The sequence below is a fragment of the Kryptolebias marmoratus genome, linkage group LG4 (genome assembly GCF_001649575.2).
Source record: "Kryptolebias marmoratus isolate JLee-2015 linkage group LG4, ASM164957v2, whole genome shotgun sequence".
Classification (NCBI taxonomy): Eukaryota; Metazoa; Chordata; class Actinopteri; order Cyprinodontiformes; family Rivulidae; genus Kryptolebias; species Kryptolebias marmoratus.
This window is the reverse complement of record NC_051433.1, coordinates 1,422,491-1,448,627: the sequence shown is the minus strand read 5'-3', so window position 1 is coordinate 1,448,627 and position 26,137 is coordinate 1,422,491. Positions and strand designations below refer to the sequence as shown.

Sequence of the window (26,137 nt, the reverse complement as noted above, 5' to 3'; positions counted from 1 at the left end):
CCCTGTCCACAGTCAGTGTCCACAGAGTCCCTGTCCATCAGAGTCTCTGACCACAGTGTCCATGTCCACAGTCTCTGTCCATCAGAATCCCTGTCCATCATTGTCCCCATCTAACAGTGTCCCTGTCCACAGTGAAGACAGTTTTATGTCACTATGGACTGAGAGGACCAAGAAAGAAGCTCTAAAACCTGCAGCTGTCCAATTCAATCATCAAACTGCTCTCTGATTGGATGAAGGCTGACATTAGCCTCCTTAAAGCTCCGCCCACAACCTGACTGTAATGTATGCACTCTGAAACCAACCAGTTTATAGAAACTCTGCCCAGACGAGTCAAACAGCCTAAAGTCTGTTGATGTCCCTCAGCAGGAGACACCAGAGACAGGGACTCCGTCTCTGGTGTCTCCTGCTGAGGGACACCTGCAGGAGACACCAGCTGAGGGACATTTGACCAGAAACTGGAGGTGTATGAATATATCTGAGCCTGTTTGAAGAAGGGAAAGAAACTGACAGTAACTATTTAACAATTCATTTTATTATCAGAACAGCTGCAAAACAACAAATATTCTGTTTATTTTTATTTGTCTTCAAGTTCAGCTGAAAGAATCACGACAGAAACGTTTGAAATATAAAACATTTACATCTATTTACAGCCAGCCTCGCAGCCATGAGCTCCAGGGAAACGTTTCTCATCTCATCTTCCTCCTGAAGCTCCTCTTCTCACACCAGGAGAAGAAATCCAAACTTCTGGAGGTTTCTTCCCACAGTCCAACAGGAAGACCGAAGAACCGAGCCGCTGCGGATGGAGCTTCTCAGAACTGCTGCAGGATCAGTTTCTTCTTGCCGTCGTGGCTGAACTTGTTGGAGCGGAAAAGGTCGCTGTCGTAGAACGCCGACAGGCTGTGGATGTTGATCTGTCTCGCCTGGAGGACGGAGACACAAAGAGACGGTCAGTCTGAGGCAGGAGGAGGTCGGTTTTATTTCCCTATAAACCCTTCCTTTAATTACAGGCAGGAGTGACGAATCTTAAAAGCAAAACTGATAATTTTGTTGATAAAAATTAAAAATTAATTCTTTTTTTATGCAGCCATGTGCAGCACATCACTACAACCACAAGGGGGCAGCAAAGCACAGTCATTTTCTGACTGTCAAATTTAACTGCAGCAGCAGATAAACTCCTCTCTGAGGAAGCCTCGGCACCTTGTCCTGCAGATCTTTCTCGGGGATCTCGACGGTGTCGCTCTGCGCTCCGTAGCGGCTCCTCTGGTATGCCACCTGCTCGGCCACCAGCTGCTTGAGGATGAAGAGCAGCAGCTCGTTGTTGTCTCTGCGGAACGCCAGGTAACGGGCGAACGTCTGAAAACAAACAGAAGAGTTCAACTCTGAGTCAACGGCTCTCCAAACTCCCTGAAGGTCCTCCAGAGCCACCGACCTTCCTCATGCTCCTCATGACGCTGAACTTCTGCGTGTCGATGAAGCTCTCCAGCATCACCCTGATGGCCATGTTCACGTCGTCCTCCAGGACGTAGTCCCTCAGGTGCATCTTGGCGTGCGCCTCGGCCATCCGGATCATGGACTCGATGTGTCGGACCGTGATGGGGATGCTGCCAGTGGCCTGAGAGACGAACCAGACCGGCGTCAGCCACGCCTCCTTCAGGTACAGTGGGAAGTTTCTGGTTCCTGAGCTCGTTAAGATGTTCAGAGGACTCACCATGGACTCTTTCCGCAGGTCGCTGTAGATCCGAGCCACCTTGTCCTGATCCATCTGGTTCAGCTTGGGGTGAACCTGCAGAGACATTTATTCAGTAAAACTTCCTGCATTACTCCGAACCGTCACAGAGAACCGGCGCCAAACCGGCTCTGTGACGGTTCAGCTCAAAGGTTCTGCGGCAGAACCAACGAGCTCAGCCTGGGTTCACATTCGGCCGCTCGTACCCGGTCTTTGGCGTACAGGATGTACTTCCTCAGCAGCTCCTGGGGGATCGGCGGCACGTCGGACGAGTTGGGCAGAACCACCTCCTCCAAGGCCACGCCCCCTTCCTTGTTGCTGGGGTGATGCTTGATGTGGGAACCAACGACGAAGCGGGCCAGCATCTCATCCTGGGACGTTAAAGCATTTCAAACGATGACCTGAGAGCACGGCTCGTGTTTCCTGCGTGGTGCGTTCACGTACCTGCACAGGGTCGACGGTGTCCCGGACCACACACAGCACGTCAAAACGCGACACGATTGGCTCCGTCAGGTCCACGTTGTCAGCGAAGGTGAGCGACGGGTCGTACCGGCCGCCTGCGATCAGACAGGAGAGAACTCAGGAAAACAGAAGCACCTGAACACACCACCAGCTGCTTCTGGACCGATAACTGAAGACACACCGATGGGGTTCGCTGCAGCCAGGACCGTACATCTGGCCTGCAGAGACGTGACGATGCCGGCTTTGGAGATGGAGATGCTTTGCTGCTCCATGGCCTCATGGATGCTGGTCCTGTCGGCGTCGTTCATCTGGAGGTCAAAGGTCAGACTTAGTTATACAGCACGGTGTGTCACAGTCAAACACTTTCAGTGGACAGAAAGATCAGAAAGGTTCAGCCTGAAGCATCCTGAGTTTGTCTGATGGAGGCAGAGTTGGGGACAAACGTCCTCATCGCGTCTCCGCTCACCTTATCAAACTCGTCAATCAGACAGACGCCGCGGTCGGCGAGCACCAGCGCCCCGGCCTCCAGCGTCCACTCGCGGCTCACCGGGTGCCTCTGAACGTACGCCGTCAGGCCGACGGCGGACGCCCCCTGCCCCGTGGTGAAGACGGCGCGGGTTGCCACCTTCTCCACGTACCTGCAGAGGAAAACACCAACCCTCGCTCCCGAATCACGACTTCACATGAGAATCATCTTCATCGTTTCTAAATGAGTTTAAAACCATCTTTCAGGCGAGTTCTGACTCCCTGACAGATGATTAACGTCAGGCTGTCGACTCGTACTTGAGGAACTGGGACTTGGCGGTTCCTGGGTCTCCACACAGCAGGACGTTGATGTCTCCACGCACCTTGTGTTTCCCGCCTGCGGGAGGAAGCGGAGAAGTTAACGGACGACAAACCGAGACACCTCGGCCGGTCCAGGGTCAGAGCAGACAGCCGGTACCTGGATTTTTGGGCTCTCCTCCGAACAGCGCCAGAGCCAGAGCTCTCTTGATGTCCTCGTGGCCGTAGATGGATGGAGCGACGCTGGCGAAGATCTGCGTTTGTCACAACAGACACCGTTATTCTGAGTGACGACCTCATCAGGACACCGAGGGGACATAAAGCATTCGTGCGTCCTCACCCGTTCTCCGATGCGCTCGTCCTTTGACAGAGACACGATGGCCTTGATGTCTTCGTCTGTGAGCTCGGCGGCGGCGACGCCCTCGTCCCTGCGGATGATGTGATTGGCCAGAATAACGGTGGCGAACACCGGGAAGCCGTTCGCCATGTTGAGGGAGCCGTCGTAGTTGTTGTGGTAGATTCCCGTCAGCTCCTGAGGAGACAGAAACAAAAATGTTTCTGACTTTGGTTTAAGTCCAGGGGTCTCCAGTCCTGGTCCTCAGGGTCTCCATCCTGCAGGTTTTACCTGTTTCCTGCTCCAACACACCTGATTCAGAGGTTAAATCACCTCTTCATGTTCTGCAGAAGCCTGTTAATCACCCATTGATTCAGATCAGGTGTGTTGGAGCAGAGGAACGAGGAGAACCTGCAGGATGGAGGCCCTGAGGACCAGGACTGGACACCCCTGGTTTAACGGATAATGTAAACATCCAAATTTTTTTTAGTTTGGATAAATGTTTCTGAAAGTCTCGGGGTTTTCTTGATGTTCCGACTCACGATCTCGTCTCCGGGCTTGCAGCTGTCCACCAGGTCGGCCAGCAGGATGGCGTCTTTGGAGCGCGGGAGACGACCGGCCGCCACTTTTCCAGGACTTTCCTGGATTTTGATCCTCTGGTAGTTCTGGTACACCGTCTGTTGGAGGAAAACGACCAGTTATGGTCGGATTCTTCTCATGACAGCCCTCACCCCGCAGGTTATTGACATCTGACGGCGTCTCACCTCCTCCATGTTGATCTCGAAGGGTCCCTGGGACTGACACTCGGGGCAGGAGCCGGGCTTCACCTCCTGGTTCTGGGACTGGAAGAAGGGGCCCAGAACGAAGCTGCACTTGTTACAGTTGTACTTGACCATGCTGAGCTGAGGGAGGACTCCGGTGCAGCTGCTGACCACACCGCTGGTCCGGATCAGCTGGTTCAGGTGGAGCTGCCTGACGAGCAGCAGAAGAAGAAGAGATCGTTAACGACGTGAGCAGAAGCTGACGAGGAGAGCTGAAGCAGAGAGCGGCACCTGAGCGATCGGATCTCCTCCACCAGCGGCAGGTTGCAGATCCGGACGTGGATCTCGTGAGCGATGCGGTCGTATTTTGGGTACATGGCGAGCACGACTTCTTTAGCTGCTTCATCAAAGATCTGAACAAAAGACGGAAAACTTTAACTAAAATCATTTAAAATGAGCTAAAGTCACATTTAAATCTGTAAAGATGAAATCAAAATTACTGTTTCTGGAAAACAGAAACCACGATGATGAAAATTCACCTTCAGCATCTCAGCCGGAGCTTCAGGCAGGAAATAAGCCAAAACGTGTTCTCTGGCTGCGAGGTCTTCGTAGTTCACCACCAGACTCTCCTTGTTCTCTGAACGAAGAGGAGAAAATCCAGGATTATTGCTCTGAATCTTCCTCACACACCTTCATCGTCACGCTGAGCCACCTTTGCACATGTCGCTGATCTTCTCCTTGAACACGTTGTGGCCGTTCTCGTCCACGTGGGTCCGCAGGAAGTTCTTGAAGCGGTTGTAGATCTCGAGGCGCGGCGCCGCCATGGAGACCCACTCCCTGACGGTGTGGCCCTGCGGGTCAGGAGAACCGTTACAACCCGACCCGACCGCAGACGGAGCCAAAGACACAAAGCTTCAGGACCACCAACCTTCATGTCCTCCAGGTTCTCGATGCTCTCAATCATCTCGTCTTCCTCTGCGTCCGTGATGCCCTCTGCTGCTCGCTCGGCCAGGCGTCTCCGCCGGGCAGCGGGACGCTCGTCGTCCTCGTCTTCGCTGTCTGGAAACAGGAAAGAAAACCCGTTCTGAGTCCTGGTTTTTGTTCTGGAAGCCAAAGACGTTTAAAGTGTCTCTGTCCTCACCGTAGAGCAGTCCTCTCCTCAGCCGTCCACTGAGACCCTGCTCCCTGTCCCTCCTCCTCATCGCCTCCTCAGCAGCAGCTCGGGCTCCGGGCGACAGCTCCGACAGGTCCTCGTCATCCAGGTCCAAACCCTCCACCTCATACCGATCCAGCGCCGGGATGGGGCGGTAATCCCTGAACAGGAGACGCTTTTTCCTCACAATCCCTCCAAACACAAAACCCTCCAGGTGTTCGAGCCGGTCCTCACCTCTCCATCCCGTCTCCAATCAGTTCCTCTCCGTCATCCTCCTCTTCCTCCTCTCCGGGCAGGTGTCCCTCCCCCAGCATCCCCTCGGACTCATCCTCAAAGGGGGGGAGGTCCCGGCCGGGGCTGGAGGTCAGGTCTCCTCTCCTGGAGGTCCGGCTGGGGCTGGTGGCCACGTGGAACGACTCGGAGGAATCCTGTCGAGGAAACGGGTTAGACGGGACATTTAGTTTCCACGCCGTGAAAAACAAAATGGCTGCAGAGCCACCGATCTCATTTGAAGCGACTCTGTCAAAAAATGAAGAAACTTTCATAACGAAAGAAACAGATCGGTTAGAGTCACCTTCAAATTAAAATCTGTTTACGAAGTGAAAACAAGTTAAACTTATGAACGATATTTGTTTACAGACAGCCTGATGTAGGTCGGTCACATGACTCCACCTGGTTCAAGTTTGTTTACATCGAGTGCGTACCTGCATTTCAGCATCAGAATCACATCACATCTGGAAAACTACGGAGTTTGTTACCTTTAAAGACACGAGCTATCTATAATCTGGAAAAGCCAACATGATCCATAAAGAACAAATTTAAGATTTTATCATTTTAATTTAAAATCTCCATAAAGTTTGTACAAAGGTAGCTTCATTTCTTTGGGGTTTTTAAAGTTTCCAAGTTGATTTTTAAGATTTAATTTGCTTTTCTTAGTTGTCTGAAGAAGGTAAAATAATCTGATGAATGTTTTAAGGCATAAATATCTTAAAGTAAATGCACTTAGCTACATTAAACTCAAATATTAATCAGAAAAGAATGAAAAGGTCTTGATTCGGATCAGAAAAATCACAATTTCAGCATTTTAATCAACTGTTTTATGTGCTAGTTGTCAGTTTTAATAATAATAACAGTTTTTATTTCCCATTAAATGATAATAAACTGGATCTGATTCTTCAGACAAGGCTCAGGAGCCACATGGCTGCAGGTCTTTATGCTCAGATATCACCAAATCTTAGACTTATTTTAAAAGAAAATCTACCTTACAGACAAATTCAGCTCAGATTTGTTGTTTAAAGTTGATTTGAGGTGCAGCTTTGAATCTAAAATAAAGTTTAAATCGATCACAGCAACTTTTAGTGTCAGCTTTGAATCTAAAATAAAGTTTAAATCGATCACAGCAACTTTTAGTGTTACTGTCTCAACAAACACGAGGTTAAACTGAAACTATTTCTACAAAATTCACTTTATTAAACTCCACCATGCTTCGGTTTAACAAATAAAACCCGATCAGGTCTAATTTTATCTGTTTTTGTTCGTTTTTACTCACCGCCATTGCTGCTGCTGTCTCCGCTCCTTGAAAAGATGCTGCTTCTTCTTCCTGCCGCGAGCCGCTTTTCGCGCGAAAGAACCACGTGAGGCTCAAAGCCCGCGAAAAGTCATGAATATTCAAGCACTAGGCTCGACGTCGAGCTTCCCCATTGGTCGGTCAGACTGGAGGGGGCGGAGTCTTTGTTTGCGGTTCGTTTGTTTCAGCGAACTGAGCCGATTGACCCGGTTTTTGTTTGACGTGATTGAGAGGAAACGGCGCGAGCCGCAGAGGAAAACAAACTCACCCTTCTGCTTCAAGCTTTGCGCATGCGCTGTGGTTTTCTGTTCTTTTTCCATGAGAAATCAGGTGATGCGTTCAAGTTCAATAAGAATTTACAGAAACGTTTAGTAATACGTGATGTAGTTGGTTTTTTTGCACATTTTAAAAACCTTTGCACAAATTATTCAAATGTAAACCCAATTAGTAGTAATTCTCAGAATATTAATATTTAAATAAATCGTAATATGTAGTCATATTTTGCCAAAAATCACGTTTTGATTAACATAAACATGAAGACGAGGCAAAAAAATAAAAACTGCCGTGCAGATCATTGTTTCTCCTGCAGAATGGGAGGAAGAGGAGGAGGAATTTCTGAGGCTCCTATTGGCTGAGCGGCTTCTCCGGCTCGCTCTGATTGGCTGGAACAGGGCGAGCAGGAATCCTTCAGTCTTTGTTCAAAACAGTCCAGTGAACCTGCAGCCCTGTGTGGGGCTGGTCCAACAGCTCAGGGCTGGGGAGCAGAGCTGTTTCCTTAAATAAAAGTGTCAAATACAATCATAAGCTGAGGCAGATCAGGGAGGAGTGCTCCTCCTCTGCTGGAGGAGCAAAACCAGGAGGTGAAGAAACCTGCTGGCTTCAGATCAGATCCGGACAAAAACGAGAGAAAGATTCAAAACATCAGAGCTGAAGGAGAAGGAAGGCATGAGACGAGAGGAGGCCTGAAGGAGAGCAGGAGGAGGAGAAGAGCAGGAGGAGGAGGAGGAGGAGAGCAGGAGGAGAGCAGGAGGAGGAGAAGAGCAGGAGGAGGGCAGGAGGAGGAGGAGGAGAGGAGGAGGAGGAGGAGAGGAGGAGAGCAGCAGGAGGAGAGCAGCAGGAGGAGGAGGAGAGGAGGACAGCAGCAGGAGGAGAGGAGGACAGCAGGAGGAGGAGAGGAGGACAGCAGGAGGAGGAGGAGGACAGCAGGAGGAGGAGACGGGGAGCCAGGGGGCGGGGAGAGGAAGTGTGGTCCACAGGACAGGAATTCAGTCTCATTGTTCTCCTTCAGCAGAGACGAGAGGACAGGATGGACCTCAGCTCAGCCACGGAGAAGGTAAAAACATCTCTGCTCCACAGGTCAAAGGTCAGAGGTCACCCTGATGCCCCTTCTTCTGAGGAGCAAACAGGAAGCTTCTTAAACTCACTTTTAGGTTTATAACTTTAACTGTTATTAAAAATCTGATTAGATTACTGATTTATGTGTTTATATAGAGTCACTGTTAAATTTATATTTACTTATTCATAAATGTCCTTTTAAACATTTAAATCTTTATTTCATTACCGTAACAACAACTTCATGGGAATATATTAAGTAAATTAGATTTAAAGTTTGCTATTTGTAGCTTTACAGCCAAGTTTTTAGCTATTTTGACTAATTTTAGATAAATATTTAAACAAAATCTTTCAGCATATTGGAATAAAAGGTAACATGATTAGTGAATAAATGAGTTTATATTGTGTCAAACCATCAGTTTTACATAAAAAATGTTTATTGGAAGTTTTATTTATTTACAGAATTGGTCATAAATGAGCCATTTTTTGATAAAAATCTGAGAACGCTTTTTTATTTCAGGGGATAAACGAGGAACTTTTTATTTTAAGGGACCAAAAGCTGCTGACTTCTCGTGAAAATGCTGATTTTTGTGAGATATTTCAGTAACTTTATCCTGTAAAGATTTCTGCAGAACCTCCTGTGGTTCAGAGATCAGACGGACGACCCGGTGGATCAGCGCCACCTGTTCACTTTCAGGGTTTGATCCTTTTATTTACGTCCCAGAGCTGGAAAAAGTCCCAGCAGCCGGATGGAAATAACTCAAACTCAGAGCAGCGGGACGGGAGGACAGCGAGAAAAAACACGAAACAAACGACAAGAATCAAAAATAACTTTTATTATCATCTTTGTTTTTAATATTCAACCAGAATCAGAGCTCAAACTTCAAACAGTTAAATTAATGAAATCATTCAACTAACCCCAGTTCAGATGATTTAATTCATGTTTTAATGAGTTCACCCAGGCCCAGAGACTTCCAGTTAAACTCTGCTCTCCTTCGTCCTTCATGCAGACGAGTTGTTCTAACACCTCCGGGAACTTTCTCTGGTTTCATTTTTGTTTCAGACTCGGGAGGGAAACTGTTTCCTGTGACCTCCGGCCTCTTATCTCACAGCGTTTCCTGCACTTTACGCCTCGCATAGCCGACATTTTTCAAATAACTCCATCGCACCCACCTTATCGGGCTCCCAATTATAGAACAGCTGCACAGTTTCCCTCAGAGCACAGTTTGATTCTTTATTACTGAAGGAAAAGAATAAAAGGAGCTGCAAAAACATGACTGAAAACATTTAACCGGCTGATGTTTTTCTGTATTTCAGACTTTTAATCAGTCGTTTAAAAGGATGGTTGTTGGTTATAGTTTTCTGTTTCGTCTCTGAGGTTTTTGGTCATAAAACACAGAAACAATCAACTCTTTCTGTCCGTTTCAGAGGGATATAATTAAGTCTTCAGCCGTTTTAATTCTGAGCCGATCGACCGTCACACAGGTTTATTTACAGCCACTGATGCTATTTATTCATATCAAGAACGAGAGAAATTTTAAAACATGACTCCACGTTCTTTATCCCTTTAAAGATAAAAAAGGTTTTATTTATCAGTTCATCTGTTTTAGGTTTTATCCACCTCATTCAGAGGGAAAATGTTCAGAGTTTCCTGTTTTCTTTCCTCCCATCTCTGCTGTTTTTTTTTCGTCCGAGGCGTTTAAAGTCAGTTCTTAGTTTTGGATTAATTTCTGCTGGAGCCTTCCTGTAAAGGTTGTTCGAACGCAGCCAGGTTTAGTTGTATAAGAGCAGAGACGGAGCTGGTAATACCTGCTGACAGACGGACAAAGAGCGGCAGATTGTTTTCCTGCCAGAGGATTTAAAATCACTCTGTCATCTTACATGTGAGGCTGTGAGGAAACCTGCTGACATAATGACACAGCCAAGATCTTATTGTCCGTCTAAAAATAGGACAAACATCCCTAAATACTCAGTTAGCAACAATAGTTTGGCTTTACTGAACCCGGCAGGTGTGACCTGTACACAGCAGAGTGGGGAACCTGGTCCAGAGTTGGTCTCATGACTTTATTCTCTGCTTGTTAGAACTCATAGATGCCTAAAAGAAACTAAATACAAATTCCAACTGAATCAGTTTTAAAAGATGAGTTCTGAGGACAGATCAGACTCCAGAGGGACGGGGCAGAGCTGCAGAAGCGTCCGTCTCTCAGGTTCTCCTCTCGGTTCTCCTCTCGGTTCTCCGAAGTCCAAGGAACGAGGAGAAGAGGAGCAGGAGGCCTGGATGTGGAGAGCTATGAAGGCCAGGAGGAGGTGGTGGAGGACAGGTGGAGAACACTGGGTTTCTGCAGGAGAATGACCTTAAAGGACGGAGGGAGGCGGGGAGGCGGTGCTTCTGAGATGAAAGGCAGTCCTGGACGTGAGAGGGCTGCAGAAGATGATACAAAAAGCTTTTGGAGTCCTAAAACCAGGACGGTTTAGTCTGATTTGATGCCAGACAGAGAATAAGAAATGTCTGCGTGTCTTACGGTGTATGTAAATATCTGTATTCCCAGCAGAGGCTGAGTCTGAGGCCCGGAGGAGGATCAGCAGTGTTTGTATCCATGTCAGCGGGTGTAGAGATGAGATCATCCATCTTGAATGTGTGGTTTGTGTCTGTACTCCCTGCTCACGTCTCCACACCCACTGAAAAATGGAGAAAACATCTTTTTAGCCTCAGCCCAAACTCCTACACACTCGTCATCACCGTCCCATCAGGCTTTTTAATAAACGGATCTCATTTACGCCGCGTTGTTTGGATTTCTAATGGCTTCGTGTTTTCTTTAAACGAACTGTTTCTGTTCTTGTTTGGTTTAAAAACAGACATTTTTCTGTTTCCAGCCCTCATTAGTGGACAAAAACAAAACATTTATCTTTAATTTCTTTTCTTTCTGAACCTTTAACTTTACTTTGAGCCAAACTCAGATGAGTCCAGCCTGAAAAGAATAAAAACCACACCTGTTGTTCATTTTGGGATGTCACCATATTTACCTCCAGGGTTTTCTTCTGATTATTGTTGTCATTCTTTAAATCAAATCCTCATGTTTGTGATTTCAGACCTCTGTCTTTAAAGTTTTCTGATGTTTTCTGTTATAGACCTTTGATTTAAAGAACAAATAACCATTTTATCCTTTCCTCTCAGATGTCCTTAAAACCAGGAGCCACGTGTCTCGTCTGTAAGGAGAGCTGCTCTGGATTTCAGCCACATACTTGGAGGTACAGCTACATCTTCGGCTCATTTATTGCTTCTAGTACGTGATGTGGATGACTCTCAGCTAATACCACGCAAGATTTTAGCTCAGTGACTGTAAAACTGTGGCTCCATCCACAGAAAGTCTGAAAACCAAACCAAATTAAAGGTCTAATAAGCGAGTAAATGACCCGGTCCGGGCCCGTTGGTTCTGTCCAGGAAAGCCTGCGTGGCGTGCGGCTGCAGCACAGTGGAGCACGCCGCTGCAGGAAGCGACCTGGAGGACGATCAGCGAATGGGACGCCTGCTCGCAGACTCGCCGTGCTCGCACCTGTCAGCAAAGGTCAAAGGTGGTGGCGGCCTTCGCGTGTACAAGAGAAACCGGATGATTGTGACGAATCCGGTGGTGTCGCGCAAAGACCCGACCTTCAGCACCACGACGTACGACTGGGCACCGGGTGGCCTCAACCAGAAACTGGTGATTAGATTCACAGTTAATTCATTAAACAAAGACATTAGAATAAATAATTCTTTAGTTCACAGTTTCTGTTGGATCCTGTGGAGCAGCTCAAAGTTTCTGCTTTGCATTAAAAGCAGACTGTGGCCTGTAATTACAGCGATGACAGACGTTACGGCGGCTCGGCTTGCAGAGGCAGATCCAAACCTTGATTCAGTTTGTTGACGCAGCTCCAGGCCGTTCGTCATCGTCTCGCTCACACAGAAAACACCTGGATGACAGAAGCTGCTGCTCAGGTTTCACCGAAGCAAAATGAAACTTCAGAAAATATATATAAACTCCATCTTACTGCAACTTTCAACAAGCTGCAAATATCTAAACTCCCCAACTCTACATCGGAATAAAAGAACATTAATCCTGCTTTGTTTGTGGGCTCAGTATTTAAATTATTGTGATTTAGAGAGAAAACATTGTTGTCTTTTCCAAAAGGGCACGACTGTTTGTCTGAAACAGAAACACTGATGAGTCAGATGTAATTAAGTTGATTTCAGGGCTGTTCCACTGCAGTTGCAAGTTGGTTTTATAAAAAACAAAAAAACACTAGCCTTTTGTTTGGTTAAAGTCGGAGCTAAAACCACTTAACTCCGGTGAGCAGATGTCTGTTTTCACCTCTCAGTTCTGCAGGAAAAGAGGCATGATTTGACTTGTTGTGTTTGTTCATTAATCATTAATGACCTCAGGGCTTTAGCTGCACAGTAAACACTGGTTTTCTTTAGATTTTACAGCAGATTAAAGCTAACATCCTGTAAAAATGATCATTTACTCGATTCCTTCAGGCCATGCAGTACATGGAGCTCCTCCCAAAGAGTCGGCGTCCCATCTCTGGGACTGACGGCGCCCTGGAGCGGCGCCGGCAGCTCCTGAACCAGCTCCCGGTCTACGATCAGGACCCCATGAAGTGTCAGAGCCTCTCCAGTGAGGAGGAGGTATCAGACATCGGTAACACCGCTGCCTTACTGAACCTGACCAATCAGAGACGTAGCTCCTCCTTTTTCCCTTTCCAGATTTCCTCCATGATCCTGTTTGTGAAGCAGTACAAGCAGGAGGTGCTGGGGGTGGGCGAGGTGGGCTTACCTGGAGAGGGCGGGGCTCTGAAGGAAGCAGCCATTCAGAGGACAGTGAAGGAGGCCAAAGATGGCGGTGATAAGAAGGATGCAGCGCAGCATCAGGACCACGGCTCCAGCAGCCTCGCCTCCTCTGCTGTGAATGGAACTGATGGGAAAACTCAACATGTGAGTGAATAAAACCTGAAGACTCGTTTCAGACCGAGTTTCTCTCTGTGACCCGTGTGGCGTGCGTCTCACCTCTCTGTCCTCCAGCTGTGTGCCGGTTGCCACGGTGAGGTGGCTAAAGACAGTCCAGCGGTTTACGCCGAGCGCGCAGGTTACCAGGACGCCCTGTGGCACCCCACCTGCTTCGCCTGTTCAGAGTGTGGTCAGGGGTTGGTGGACCTGGTCTACTTCTGGTCCAATCAGAAGCTGCTCTGTGGACGACACTACTGCCAGTCGGTGAGGCCGCGATGCTCCGGCTGCGACGAGGTGAGATCCTCTCCGTTCGCGTCCCGTTTCCTAATTAAAGAAACTAATTAATTAAACTAATTAAAGCGGACGAAGTGATGGGAAGGAATGCATATCGCCCGCTGCCTTTCATGACTGAGGATCAATTCAAGATGGCCGCCACAGCCACATCTTTACCTCATTATGAGTAAATCTGAGCCATTTTTGAATGTCGATCAGATGGAGATGCTCATCAGATAATTCTGAAAGAGTCCTGAGATATTTTACTAACAGACGGTGTCACACAACGGACTGAGCTCTCAGGTTGTGTTGAGGATGATCCTCAGCTACTACCAGCCTTTTCCTGTTGGCTGATGTTGATTAGCTGTGGCGGCCATCATGAACGGGGCTGACTCCAAACGTTAATCTGTTGTAGACGTTCATTCATTCATTCATTCATTCATCGTTTCCTGAGATAAAATCTGTAAACTGGTTCCTGAGGATTACTTTTCTCTCTCCTCTGTCTCCTCTGTCTCCTCTGTCTCCTCGTCCCTCAGCTCATCTTCAGGAAGTCCTTCATCACGGGGACGGATGGACGGACATGGCATCAAGAACATTATCGCCCCGACTCCGCCTGTCAGCCCTGACTCGACTGACTCCACATCAAACGTGTCAGTTAGGATTAAAAACAGATCATATTACCGAGTTTTCTTTGCTTCTAGGAAACTATAAAAGAAACTAAATCAAAGCTGAAGTGTGAGGAGCTGAAAAGTTACTTTAAAGACATGAATCCGTCTCTGAAGCTCCTCTTGTGTTTCAGGCTCTTACAGGAAAGGTTTGTTGACATAAATGTGTTTAAAATGATGAAAGAAACGTTTTGTTGATTTATGAGCTCTTTAATCGTTGACACTGATGTTGTTCAGATGTTCCTCAGCCTGCAGCGTCGTACGGAAGCCCTGATGGGACATTTTAGGGAAAGATGTTTATGAAATATGTATTTTTTTAAATAATTTGACATACTGAGGGGTAATAAAGGGGATCAAGCTGCAGAGTTTTAAAATCTTTTTATTAATCTGCAGTTTGTTAACGAGCAAAAATCTGATAATTTATGATAAAAAATGTTTTCTGTTTTAAAACTAAAATAAAAAGAGTTGTAATTATTGATTTTAAAAACAAAATCCGTTAAAAAGCAGCTAAAATTTCTACTTTCTAAAATCTTATTTTTCTAATATATATATATATATATATATATATATATATATATATATATATTTTAAAAATATCCTTTGTTTTAAATTGAAACCCTGAAAGTTTACTAAATCTAAATGCAACAATATTTTATAAAAACTGGATTTTATTTTAGTTTTTCTTTGTTTTAATGCATGAGTTTCTTTATTCTTTCTTTAAAAACAGGCCAGAGAAGAAAACTAGTTATTGTCTGAAATTATTTGATCAGTTTTTTATTTTGTTTTAAGAAAAAAGTGATTTTTTTTTTTTCTTATTTGTGTTTTTAAACTGTTTAATGGATTTTGAGTGTTTTAGTAAAACAGTTTTCTGTGATGATTAAACCTGAACAGACTGGACGGACAGAAGAAACATGATTTATTTTAGTTTTTAGTGTTTTTCTGCAGCAGATTTAAACATTTAACACCCAGATTGATTTTTGTTGGTGATTAAACTCTTAAACTATCTAAAACCTCTCAGTGACAGTTTTTAAAATCAGACATGAAACCAGACAGTTTGTGTTTGTTGTTTAAAAACAAATCAGCATTTTTATGTCAATGAAGCAAACAAAAGATGTGTTTTTGTCACATTTTCTCCAAATCTTTTGCTCTTTTAAAAGGTAAAATACATTTTGATGCAGAATAAAGTTCAAACACCTCATGAAATGGAAGTAATGATGTTTAACTATTGGTCACAGATGAGTTATGAAAGTGAGAATAAACTTTAACAGAAACAAGAAGATGCTGCAAAGACTGAATCTCCAAACGTTGTTTTTTTTTCCTGAATAACATAAAAGCTGTTAAATCAGCCTTTTCCAGTCAGATAAACTGAATTAGTTTTTCCAGCTTCAGTTTTCATTTTTTATACTGAGAGGGACTGAGCTAAAAACACATCTTTAATCTGAAAAATGTGTTTAAAATCCAGGAAATCAAAGGAAACTTGTCACTTTAAAGGGAGTTTTGGGCCAGGATTAACTATCTAACCCCGAACTCAGGTGATCCGTCCTGCTGGAGGAAAACATTTCCCAGTTTCTGAAAACGCCAGGAACCAGGTGATGCCTCCTCGGCTGTGAGCTGACCTACCGCCTGCAGGAATGTGAGGTATTCCTGTGGTTTCTGGGTCGGCGTTCCCGGGCAGTGGCGTCACCCAGCTGATCGTCTGACGGACGTTTCCTGAGCCCTGAAAGAAAAAACACGTCTGGGTATTTTTAGTCCTGAAATGAGACAGTTTAACTCGATCTGCCTGCAGGCGTTGAAGCCTTTTAGTGGAGCATTGTGTAATCNGGGGGGGGGGGGGGTCAACGTATTAATCATCACTTCCTTTTGTTCGACACAGATTATCCATGATTTGGACTAATATGGTTAAAACTGAACATTCAAAGTCATCCTGACATCATGAAGCAAATGAAACTCACATCCTGGTGTTTGAGACGTCTCCTCAAACCAACGAAACACGATGACTTCATCTGAGAACGATTAACAAAGTGTGACACTTTTTATTCTAAACATCTTGTTTTGACTCGATTGAATGAGTGATGAACTGATGGATCGGTGGTCGGCTCCTGAGCTTCTCTGAAGTTCTCCACCCTGAAGGCAAACATCACATCTTCAGGTGGAATCTCACTGAGCTGCGGCAGCTTGGAGTCATTGGTGACTCAAAGTTATGGAAAACTGCGGGAAAACAGGTGAATTTTCAGCTTCAGTCTGAGTTTTTGGGACAGTTTTTGAGAATCACGATCTATTTTTGTGTATTCTTGGCTGTGCACATTATTTTGTGGCCCACCTAAACCTGAAACAACAGCTGGGCAGAATTAGACCAGTTTTTTTAATAACGGTGATGGTCGAGGCTGGATGTTGGTGATCAGATCTGAAGAATCTGTAGAAACCTCTGAGGTCAAAGGTCAAGGCTGGTTCTGGTTCTGTTCAGTTCACAGTGCCGTCCACAGATGCTGCTTAAAGCTCTATCAGGCAAAGAAGAAGCCAGATGTGAACAGATGTGTCTCCTCTGGACCAAAGAGGAGAACTGTTCTGAGGTCAGCCTGCCTCTCTGATGGTATGGGGGTGCATTAGTGCCTCTGGAACAACATCTGCTCCCATCCAGGACTGTTGAACAGACAGAATGGGACGACCTCAGGTCCAGATGTTTACAGATGCTGGACGGAGGAGAACATCTGGAACATCTGTAAAGAGACGTGTTGCTGCCTTCAGATTAGAATTATCTTTAAAAAATTTACATTTTCTTTTGTAAAAAAGGTGAGCAGATCTTTGCTTTCTGTACACACAGTCCCTCAGGAAGGAGGGGAGGGAGAGGGATTTGCATGTGAGTTCAGCTTGCATAAAACAGTTTTAAAGCTTTGGACTCCATATTTTTTTTGTTTCACCTGAAAAACAAACCCTCAGCTCCAGTTGGATTGCAAAAAGAGAAAACTGTGAGATTTTAGTCTGTGGCGCCCTCTCGTGGCTGATCCCTCACATCAAAGAGCCCCGCTCCGTGTCTCCGACGGTCCGTGAAGGCAGCACGGCCTGATAAAAAGCTGTTGTGTAATTTGGGTGAAAGAGGAGGAGGACAGCAGGAGGTGACGGACAGGTAGGCTGCCGAACAGGTGTTTAAGAAGATGTTTTACCGACGGGCTTCGTGGTTAAACCTGCTGTCAGGCTGCTTTTCTGTAACAATCCTGAAATCTGTCGAATTAAACGTGTTTCTGAAACATGGAGAGGAAGAACCGTCACCGAGACACCGACTGACAGAAACATTCAACCTTTAGTTCAAAAATGTAAATTAAATCAGGACACCTGCAAGATTAAAGCGAAGTTCCGACTATTTCTGCCTTTCCAACCTGTTTAAGCTCCTTCCTGCTTTCTGAAACAAACCAGGAAGCTCAGCTGTCTTCATTCAAAGCTTCTTATCTCTGAAGTTTGTTTGTGTTGTCCTCACAGTTTATATCTGACTTTAATGATAAAACACAGAGTCAGACCCAGATGTTTGACCTTTGAACTGTATTTCCACCACAGGAACTTTCTCCAGGGGGGGCTAAAGGGTACTTACAGGTGTTTTTTAGGTTCTGGACTCCAGGAACCTTTTCCAGTCCTGAACATGACAGGTCTGGGGTCTTCCTGAGCGTCACAGGAAACAGGAACCGTTCTCCACAGACGGGAACCTTTGGGTGGGTGGTGTCTCCGTTCTCCCTGTGGTTTGGGGTTTTGGAGGCCAACATTAAGAGACTCTGAGACTGACTGGGTCTGATTTAGGTGTTCAGGTGACGAAACAATGATTGGTTCAAAGTTCAGTTCAAGGAGCCAATCAGAGGCACCGAGAGGAGGGTCATTACTGCAGGTAAACAGTAAAACTGTTGGTGTTTTAAACAACTGAGCTAAACAAGATGTGGGTGTGTAAAATGAGAATGGGTCAACACATCCAGGTTGGAGGAAACAATCCGATCACCGCTTCAAATAAGACTGCAGCGTTCCTTTTTATAGTTTTAGATCTCACCGCTCATCAACAATCAGCTGCATTATGTGAATAAACTTTCATAAATACGTCCAACAGATGATGTCGGGGGGCGGGGGCGGTGTTGATGAGAGGACCGGCATTTTACCCCACTTTGAGCAACAGATGGTTCCTGTTTGTTCATCCTTGTTTCAGTAGGTTGCATCATTTTGAGCCGTCACAGAACCGCTGAGCTACAGATGGTTCCTGAGAGGTTTGACTTCAGACTTCAGACCCCAGAAAGACCCCAGAGAGACCCCTTAAAGATCCCAGAAAGACCCCAGAGATACCCCTTAAAGATCCCCAGAGAGACCCCTTAAAGATCCCAGAAAGATCCCTTAAAGATCCCAGAAAGACCCCTTAAAGATCCCCAGAGAGACCCCTTAAAGATCCCCAGAGAGACCCCTTAAAGATCCCCAGAGAGACCCCTTAAAGATCCCAGAAAGCCTGTATAAAGACCCCAGAAAGACCCCTTAAAAATCCCAGAAAGACCCCAGAGAGACCGTATAAAGACCCCAGAAAGACTGGTGTTCACAGCTTTGTTTTGTGGAAAGGCTCTGGGTTTGCCCTCCTGCTCTCCACCAATCAGTGTTTATTTTGTCTGAATCTATCTCCAGGTCTCCCTAAACAACAAAAGGTCCTTATCTAATAAAACGACTCCATAAAATCAGCTCTATGAACTAAAATCAGCCACTTCTGTTGGGTGGAGACAAACAAATCTGATCTGACGGCACCTAAATAAACCGAAGACTTCTGTAGTTCCAAGAACTTCCTCATTTTAAAGGTTTTGGTTTTTACATGACTGCAAATATGGCGGTTTTATTTATCCCCCCGTCGTCCCTGAAGTGTAAATAAATCAGCATCAAGCTCTTGGTGAAGTGGTTGGACAAGATTTAGTTTTGAAAAGCAAATTTTTCTGTTTCCCTGTTTATATTCTTCTCATTTCTTTTATTTTGTTAGGTTTCATCCCAGCTTGGTTTGGTTTAAGAGTCGAACAGATGTAATGTGATGAGGACACATGATGTAAAAGCTCATGTTTTTGTGTGTTTTTAAAGGACTCTGCAGAGATGGAGCTCACGGTGGCTAAAGTCTTTATGCTGACGGGAGGGATTATGGTTTTTCCCGTCCTCGCCTTCGTCACGTCCTTACTGGTTTGGCCCGGAGCGCTGCTGAAGGCCTACAACTGGTAACGAACCTGAAGGCGACAGAAACGAAACACTGCTTTCATTCGTGGTTTCTGTTCATCTTTTTCAGCCTTCTTTCTGTTGTAACATAAGGCACGGGTTGCAGTAAATTACGTCTCATCACAAGACTTTTCTTCTCCAGGCCTTCAGGAAAGGTTTGCTTTGGACTTTGGCTGCTTGTTCAGACAGGTCAGACTGTAAGATGAACCTTTTTTAATCCATCTTAGCCTGTGTTTGTGTAAAAACTGTTAAATAAATAAAACCTGAGTTCAGTCTGAAGGATGTTTCTGGGACTTTCCCAGATCACTGATGACAGAAATGTTTCGTATCTCAGTCTGAGTCGGACTTTGAGTTTGTTGTAAAACGAAACAAAGTTGGACTCCTACAGGTTTCCTGTTGCTCACAGTGACTCGGCACCGTCATGCATGGCTACCTCAACCAAATAAATAAATGTGGGTGAAATCATGTGAACATAGCAGCAGAAGTGGAAAACAAACACTGAACTTTATTAGACATAAAACCTTGTGTTGCGTCGTAGTTTTGTCCCAGAACGATCGGATGTCAGGGAGCGTTTCTGATCACATTTCTGCACCTCGGAGAATCAAATTTTAACGAAGCCTTCAGATCGTGTTTCCAGCTGCGACGGACCTGAAACAGATAAAGAAACCACAACAAGTTTAACTAATTTATTTATAAAGTTAACGTAATAAACAGCTTAACTGTAGGAAGGAGCTTTAACAAAACAAGGAAGATTTAATGTTGAGTAATTTTGTTTCGTCTACATCTTTGTTTCCATGACTAATCAGACGAGAGAGAATAACGGGACAAATCAGGGACAAGAGACAAACAGGTGGGACACCTGCCCTGGACTTCGCGAGAGACATGAGAGACAACGGCCCCGTTTTGTTCTGGTTCTTCATCACAAATAAGTTTTATTTATCCAGTTTTATAACACTTCTCCTTATAAGACACTAATGGACATAAAAAAATCAGACTTTGAAGCAAATAATATAGTAAATATAGATTTTATGACGGTTAAAGCCTGAGAAATGAATTTGATTAAAACAGAAACTCCTTTCTGAGGTTTGAGGACTGATCCGTTTGATAAATCGTCTCTTTGTTCAGTTTTCAGTTCTGTGTCGACAAGACGCTGGTTTTAAAGCCTCTTTGTGTCCAAATGATTCACCGGCAAGAGTTAAAAATATTCCTCTGAAAATGTTCAGGTTCAAGGGCTGAAACTGAGAGAAAAAGCTGCCAAAGTCCAGAGAAAACCTTTGAAAGTCCTTCAGAAAGACGACAGGAGATGAGACCTGGACCTGGACTCCTGAGCAGCTCCTGTTTACCTGTCTCCTCAGGTTCTGGCGCCGCCGGCTGGGACTGGTGGTCCGATACTCCTACAGTGGAAGTTACAGCTTCTGTTATTCCAGCCGCGGGACACCGGGGGGCGCCGCGCCGTCACTCCTGCTGCTGCACGGTTTCTCCGCGACCAAGGACATGTGGCTGCCCGTCGTCAACGTAAAACAGTTTTTATCTCAAACACACCACGAAGGAAGAGGTTTTTCAAAACTAAACCAAAATGCAGAATCTGTGAATAAAAACCCGGTTCCTGACCCAACAGAACCTGGTTCCAGCTCCTGACCCAACAGAACCAGCAGAACCTGGTTCCAGCTCCCGACCCAACAGAACCTGGTTCCAGCTCCTGACCCAACAGAACCTGGTTCCAGCTCCTGACCCAGCAGAACCTCCTCCAGCAGCAGAACTCTCAGTGGGTTCCTGGTTGTGGAGGAGTTGTGGCCCACTCTTCTTTCCAGCGTTGCTTCAGCTCATTGGTTTCTGCTCAGCNGCTCTCTGAGGTTCTGGTTCTGGTTCTGGACCGTTCTGCTGTGTTTGGGATCATTGTCCTGTTTGTCACATCTGACTCCAGAATCAGCCCAAACCATCAGCCCTCCACCACCGTGCTGACAGCTGCAGTGCGTTCTGGGTAAACATCTGTCCTCTGGTTCTGGTTCTGCTCCAGAAGTCTTCTGGTTCCTTCAAGTCGAGCTGCCATGTTGTTTTTAGAGAGAAGAGGCTTTGACCTTTGACCTGCTGACTGAGGCCTGTAGATGAGCACTGCACGGTCTGACCTTCAGGGTGAATTGGCAGCTGTCTTAATGTTTCCTCTTGTGAATAATGATGGACTCTAAATGACCTTTGACCCTTCCCGGTTTGATTCTCTGAGGTCATTGCTGATGTCTTTCCGCCCTGGCGTTGTGTTAACTCACACCTGGAGCTCCTGAGCAGCAGAACCTCAGCAGAACCTGCCTCTGAGGAAGCAGCGAGGCTGGATGCAGGTTTTCACTCACAGCTTCTGTGTTCTGGTTCAGTTTTTATGTTTTAAAACCTCAGAACTGAAAGAGGATACAGTTTTGTTCTCTCGGTTAAAGAAGCTGAAACACTTTGCTGCTTGTTGTTGTTTTTTCCCCTCCAGTACCTCCCTAGAGACCTTCATGTGGTTTGTCTGGACATGCCGGGACACGAGGGGACGAGTCGGACCTGTGCCGAAGATTACAGCATCCAGGGTCAGGTCAGCAGGATCCACCAGGTCGGTGCAAAACAATTTAGGACTGATGCTGAGGTGGGATGTTGGATAAAAAACAGAACCAGAGCAGATTTAAGCTGTTTGCGTTGGATAAATATGTGGAGCAGATACCCCGTACTGCTACAGTTTGTCAACACAGGAAAACGGTTGATATTATTTAAATTTACTGACAGAAAATAGATGTGGAGAACCTCAACACAACCTGGAAACTGAGGTAGACAACTAGCTTCTAAAATGAAACAGAAACACAAACCAGCCGCTGGTACACGTGTGAATAAAAACCGAGGTTAAACCTGACAACATGGCAGATGTTTGAACTGTTCACATGTGATGGTTGTGTGTTGTGTGTGTGCAGTTTGTGGAGAGCGTCGGTCTCGATAAACGGCCGTTCCACCTGGTCGGCACGTCGATGGGGGGAAACGTGGCGGGCGTGTACGCGGCCCGATACTCCTCTCACCTGTCCAGCGTCACCTTGGTTTGTCCAGGAGGTAATCCTCGAGCGTCCCGGTCGAACCCGATCCAAGCAGGTCTTCCACAGTTTGGCTGCTTTTTCACTCCGCTTCAGTTCTTGAACCTGAACATTTAAACGCTGACCTCTGACCTCATTCAGGTCTGAAAAGGTTTAAAAAGTCGAGGATTGACTCAGAGTTGTGTCGACACATAAAAAATGTCTTTATTCTCTCTGCTCCCAGCAGTCTGACACAGAAACACAGTTTGTTTGACAGAAAAGAGGATTTTAGTTGATTCTCAGACTGAACAGACAGCAGATGATCACGTCTTTGATGGATGTTTGCTCCGGTTTCTTAAAGATTAAACTTTCATTGTTCATCTGCAGCAGGTAGTCGTCTCCAGGCCTGATGATCGAGGCTACTGTAAATAGTTTGGATCATTAAAAGCTCATTTTGAGGACAAAAACTCTTCTGTAGACGAGCCGTCACAGAAGCTCCTTTTTGTCTGGCAGGTCTGAATTATCCAACAGACTCTGAGTTCATCAGCCGCCTGCGGGAGCTGGAGAAGAACATGGAGCAGGAGGAGTCGATCCCTCTCATCCCCAGGACTCTCCAGGAGCTGGACGATATGCTGAACCTGTGCTGCCACACCCCTCCCAACCTGCCCCGACAGGTGCCGAGCTTTAACGCAGTCTGACGGCAGAACCGTCCAGCATCTTTACTCTTCCTGCTGCTGCATGATTCCTGTTTGTGTTGTCAGGTCCTGAGGGGTCTGCTTGCCAACAGGATCCCAAATAATGGCTTTTACAAGGAAGGTCAGTCTTCATCGTCATCAAAACTCCTCTTCCTGTTTGTTCTGTCATTAACAAAACTCTGAATCTGAGGCTCAGTTTGTAAACATTAAAATACCACAAGCTGATCAGGGCAGATTTCAGCAGGTAACCTTTAATAAAACGCTTTAATCCGTTAACACCACAGCACTACTAAAGCAGCTCTTTCTTTTTTTATTGAAATCTAAAAAATCACATTAAATGACAGAAATCTTACGTTCAAAAGTCTCCTTATTTTTACCTCCAAACAGTCAGATTTTCCTGTAATCATGAAGGGATCTTCTTTAAGCTTTGGCTGATTTTTCACTGTCTTTGAGGCCCATCATTTATTTGTAATTAGCAGTTTTTAAAGTTTTAATTCTAATCGCGTGCAGTGTTCATGGAGATTGTCGGGGAGAAGTCTCGCCACTCGCTGCAGGATCACCTGCATCAGATCACGGCGCCGCTGCAGGTCGTCTGGGGCAAACAGGACCAGGTGAATAAACCCGAACCCACAGAGAGCCGTTTCATAATGAGAGGTGGTTCGACAACAAGCTGAGCTGTCTAGTCGTTATAAAAGTAAAACATAAAACATGTTTGCAGGAGTTTAAAGGACTAGTTTGGACATTTTGAGGTGGGGTTTTGAACAGATAACATCTTACCTGTTGTAGATAGCTCTTTGAATCATCTCAGTTTGAAGGAATAAGAGTTTATTCTGACCGGACTGATGAGCTAACAGCTAGTCTGAACGCAGCTGAGACTAAATGAATATCTGCCGTGGCTTCAGCTTTAATCTGCAAAGGTTCACAGCAGTTCTGCAGGAAGATTGTAATATTTCTGCTGTCTGTGTGCGAGGCAACATTTATAAATGAGCGTTTGTGTGACCTGAAAACTTGAAGACCTGAAGACTTGAAGACCTGAAGACTTGAAGACCTGAAGACTTGACGAGCTGAAGACCTGAAGACCTGAAGACCTGAAGACCTGAAGACCTGACGAGCTGAAGACCTGAAGACCTGACAAGCTGAAGACTTGAATACCTGAAGTGCTGAAGACTTGAAGACCTGAAGACTTGACGAGCTGAAGACCTGAAGACCTGAAGACCTGAAGACTTGAAGAGCTGAAGACCTGAAGACCTGAAGACTTGAAGACTTGAAGAGCTGAAGACCTGAAGACTTGAAGACTTGAAGACCTGAAGTGCTGAAGACCTGAAGACTTGAAGACTTGAAGAGCTGAAGACCTGAAGACCTGAAGTGCTGAAGACTTGAAGACTTGAAGACCTGAAGACCTGAAGACCTGAAGACCTGAAGTGCTGAAGACTTGAAGACTTGACGATCTGCCAGCGGCTCCACCTCCAAAGCAGAAAATGTCCCTCAGCAGCTGCTGCTAACACTGTTTTATAAACTTACATTACAACGTTACTCCTGCAGGAAGTGACTGGATGTGCTACAGCTAGCTGCCACTATCTGCACCTGCAAAACAATAAAAATAATAGTTTAATTCAAAGCTGACAACAGTGTAAAGGTTTGTTCTGTGAGGATTCTCTGCTTCCCGAGCAGGTTAGTTTAACTAGTAACGCTAACTAGCTTCTCGTTTGGACCACCTGTGACTCACCTGTCCGCTCCCGCAGGTGCTGGACGTCTCAGGCGCCGCGGTGATCCAGACGGCGTTGCCTCGCTGCCAGGTGGAGGTGTTGGACAGCTGCGGTCACTCCGTGGCTCTGGAGAGGCCGAGGAAACTGGCGAAGCTGATTGGTGACTTCCTGTCCGCGCAGGACGGCCGCGACGCAAAGAAACGCTCCTGAAGAAAACGGTTCTCAGAAAGACGAGGGTTAGCTGGATGTAAAGAATGATTATGATGATGCTGATTCATAGTTTGGTAAAGGTTTTCTGTGGAAGCTGAACAAACACATAAAAATATGCAATATGCTGTGGGAAGTAGGGGTGTGGAGGGTGCTGCTGTACGGCCTGAACATGCACATCCAAATATTTAAAGAACATTTTAAATTCTAATGTTGTTTTGATATTATTGAGCTCTGTCAGTCTGGTAGATAAATCACCTAAAAGCTACAAAACAGCGATCAGATTAGATCATGACTGATATTTTATAGATAAAGTCCGTCCAAAATACGTCCATATTTAGATAAGACATCATGATTCATCCTCACTGCAACCCAAACACGTTCCCACGGCTCGATATGTCTGACTTTAGGATAATCTTTATGCACTTGGTTTTTATTTAACACGACACAGGAGGGTCATTTCTGTTATTAATAAACAATATTTATACAAGAACATCCCATGTTAGGAGTTTACACATTTCAATCTCAGAAAACTCTCTGTTTCTTGTGCACTGAAGATAAATGACTCAGCTGGTTTTTATCCTGTTTTTAGACTTAAATCAGGTTTGATGGAGGAGCTGATTTAACTGTTTTAACTCTGATTAAAACCGTTTCAGTTAAAAGAAACTTTGTTTGGATGGATTTGGACTTCCTGTGTGTTTGATTGTAGGAACATGATTTGACCACCGGGGGCAACATAGATTACAGCTTCATCGATACTGTCAAAGATCGGACATTAGTTTGGAGACGTACCAACCGGAGGAAACGTGAAGTGTTAACGATGCAGCTGCTGCCTGAAACGCCATCACTCGTCATCGTTCTTCTCTGAAACTGTAGAAGAAGAGTAAAGAAAGGAAAGGATAAGGTGACTTGTTAGTGTCACCATGGTAAATACACACCTGTATCTGTCACTCCCTGACAGCACTCCTAATAAGACAGGCAGACAGAAACCCAGGGTAGAAAGTAAGCCTCGAGCAAACGGTTGTAACGTTGTGTAAAATGAAAATAAAAACACAAATCAACGGTTTTCGAATCTCATAATCCCTTATTTTATTCACAAGGGAACACAGTGAACATTTCAGCAGCTTGAATTAAGGAATTGTATCTGTTTAGGAAAAAACTAGGTCGTTTTAAAATTTTATGGCAGTAACAGATCTCAAAGTTGGAACGGAACAAAAATCCTGTAAAAGTAAGAGGTACAAATAAGAAACAG

The 26,137-nt window shown here is 45.5% G+C and overlaps 3 protein-coding genes across 5 annotated transcripts; 2 read left to right on the top strand and 1 right to left on the bottom strand.

Annotated features, from left to right (window-relative positions):
* Nucleotides 1-562: 562 nt before the first annotated feature.
* Nucleotides 563-6,910, bottom strand: mcm2 (minichromosome maintenance complex component 2). The gene is made up of 20 exons (XM_017429217.3): nt 6,769-6,910; nt 5,454-5,647; nt 5,208-5,380; nt 4,995-5,125; nt 4,779-4,917; nt 4,606-4,703; nt 4,358-4,479; nt 4,070-4,277; nt 3,848-3,982; nt 3,312-3,503; nt 3,132-3,225; nt 2,972-3,050; nt 2,655-2,826; nt 2,370-2,496; nt 2,171-2,283; nt 1,933-2,097; nt 1,709-1,783; nt 1,430-1,612; nt 1,198-1,353; nt 563-920 (listed from the first exon to the last, which is right to left on the bottom strand). The coding sequence occupies exons 1-20, from the start codon at nt 6,772-6,774 to the stop codon at nt 810-812; spliced, it is 2,673 nt and encodes an 890-aa protein (XP_017284706.1). The 5' UTR covers nt 6,775-6,910; the 3' UTR covers nt 563-809.
* A 1,051-nt stretch (nt 6,911-7,961) lies between these two features.
* On the top strand, nt 7,962-14,516 carry lmcd1 (LIM and cysteine-rich domains 1). 2 transcript variants are annotated; one of them, XM_017429213.3, is made up of 7 exons: nt 7,962-8,119; nt 11,294-11,367; nt 11,561-11,819; nt 12,635-12,784; nt 12,863-13,090; nt 13,178-13,396; nt 13,912-14,516. In XM_017429213.3, exons 1-7 carry the CDS (start codon nt 8,093-8,095, stop codon nt 13,999-14,001), a joined length of 1,047 nt encoding a protein of 348 aa, XP_017284702.1. In that variant the 5' UTR covers nt 7,962-8,092; the 3' UTR covers nt 14,002-14,516. The 2 variants fall into 2 exon arrangements, with proteins under 2 accessions (XP_017284702.1, XP_037831282.1); XM_037975354.1 differs by having other exon boundaries at nt 7,999-8,119; nt 8,741-11,367.
* Nucleotides 14,517-17,064: 2,548 nt separating this feature from the next.
* Nucleotides 17,065-25,566, top strand: LOC108243659 (abhydrolase domain containing 6, acylglycerol lipase). Of its 2 annotated transcripts, none has more exons than XM_017429257.3 (9): nt 17,065-17,164; nt 19,120-19,250; nt 20,604-20,763; nt 21,719-21,814; nt 22,185-22,317; nt 22,791-22,951; nt 23,039-23,093; nt 23,483-23,583; nt 24,715-25,566. In XM_017429257.3, exons 2-9 carry the CDS (start codon nt 19,132-19,134, stop codon nt 24,886-24,888), a joined length of 999 nt encoding a protein of 332 aa, XP_017284746.1. In that variant the 5' UTR covers nt 17,065-17,164; nt 19,120-19,131; the 3' UTR covers nt 24,889-25,566. The 2 variants fall into 2 exon arrangements, with proteins under 2 accessions (XP_017284746.1, XP_017284745.1); XM_017429256.3 differs by having other exon boundaries at nt 21,719-21,832.
* Nucleotides 25,567-26,137: the final 571 nt, after the last annotated feature.

Excerpts from the sequence above, each read along its gene's own strand:
- LOC108243659 (XM_017429256.3), top strand. The coding sequence starts at position 19,132 with ATGGAGCTCACGGTGGCTAAAGTCTTTATGCTGACGGGAGGGATTATG. Across the intron at positions 20,764-21,718 it reads TGTGGCTGCCCGTCGTCAAC|TACCTCCCTAGAGACCTTCA; the intron begins GTAAAACAGTTT and ends TTTCCCCTCCAG. Across the intron at positions 23,094-23,482 it reads TAATGGCTTTTACAAGGAAG|TGTTCATGGAGATTGTCGGG; the intron begins GTCAGTCTTCAT and ends AATCGCGTGCAG.
- mcm2 (XM_017429217.3), bottom strand. Across the intron at positions 4,918-4,994 it reads AGAACCTGGAGGACATGAAG|GGCCACACCGTCAGGGAGTG; the intron begins GTTGGTGGTCCT and ends CCTGACCCGCAG. Across the intron at positions 3,504-3,847 it reads GCAAGCCCGGAGACGAGATC|GAGCTGACGGGAATCTACCA; the intron begins GTGAGTCGGAAC and ends CTGTCTCCTCAG.
- lmcd1 (XM_017429213.3), top strand. The coding sequence starts at position 8,093 with ATGGACCTCAGCTCAGCCACGGAGAAG. Across the intron at positions 8,120-11,293 it reads TCAGCTCAGCCACGGAGAAG|ATGTCCTTAAAACCAGGAGC; the intron begins GTAAAAACATCT and ends CTTTCCTCTCAG. Across the intron at positions 13,397-13,911 it reads GATGCTCCGGCTGCGACGAG|CTCATCTTCAGGAAGTCCTT; the intron begins GTGAGATCCTCT and ends CTCGTCCCTCAG.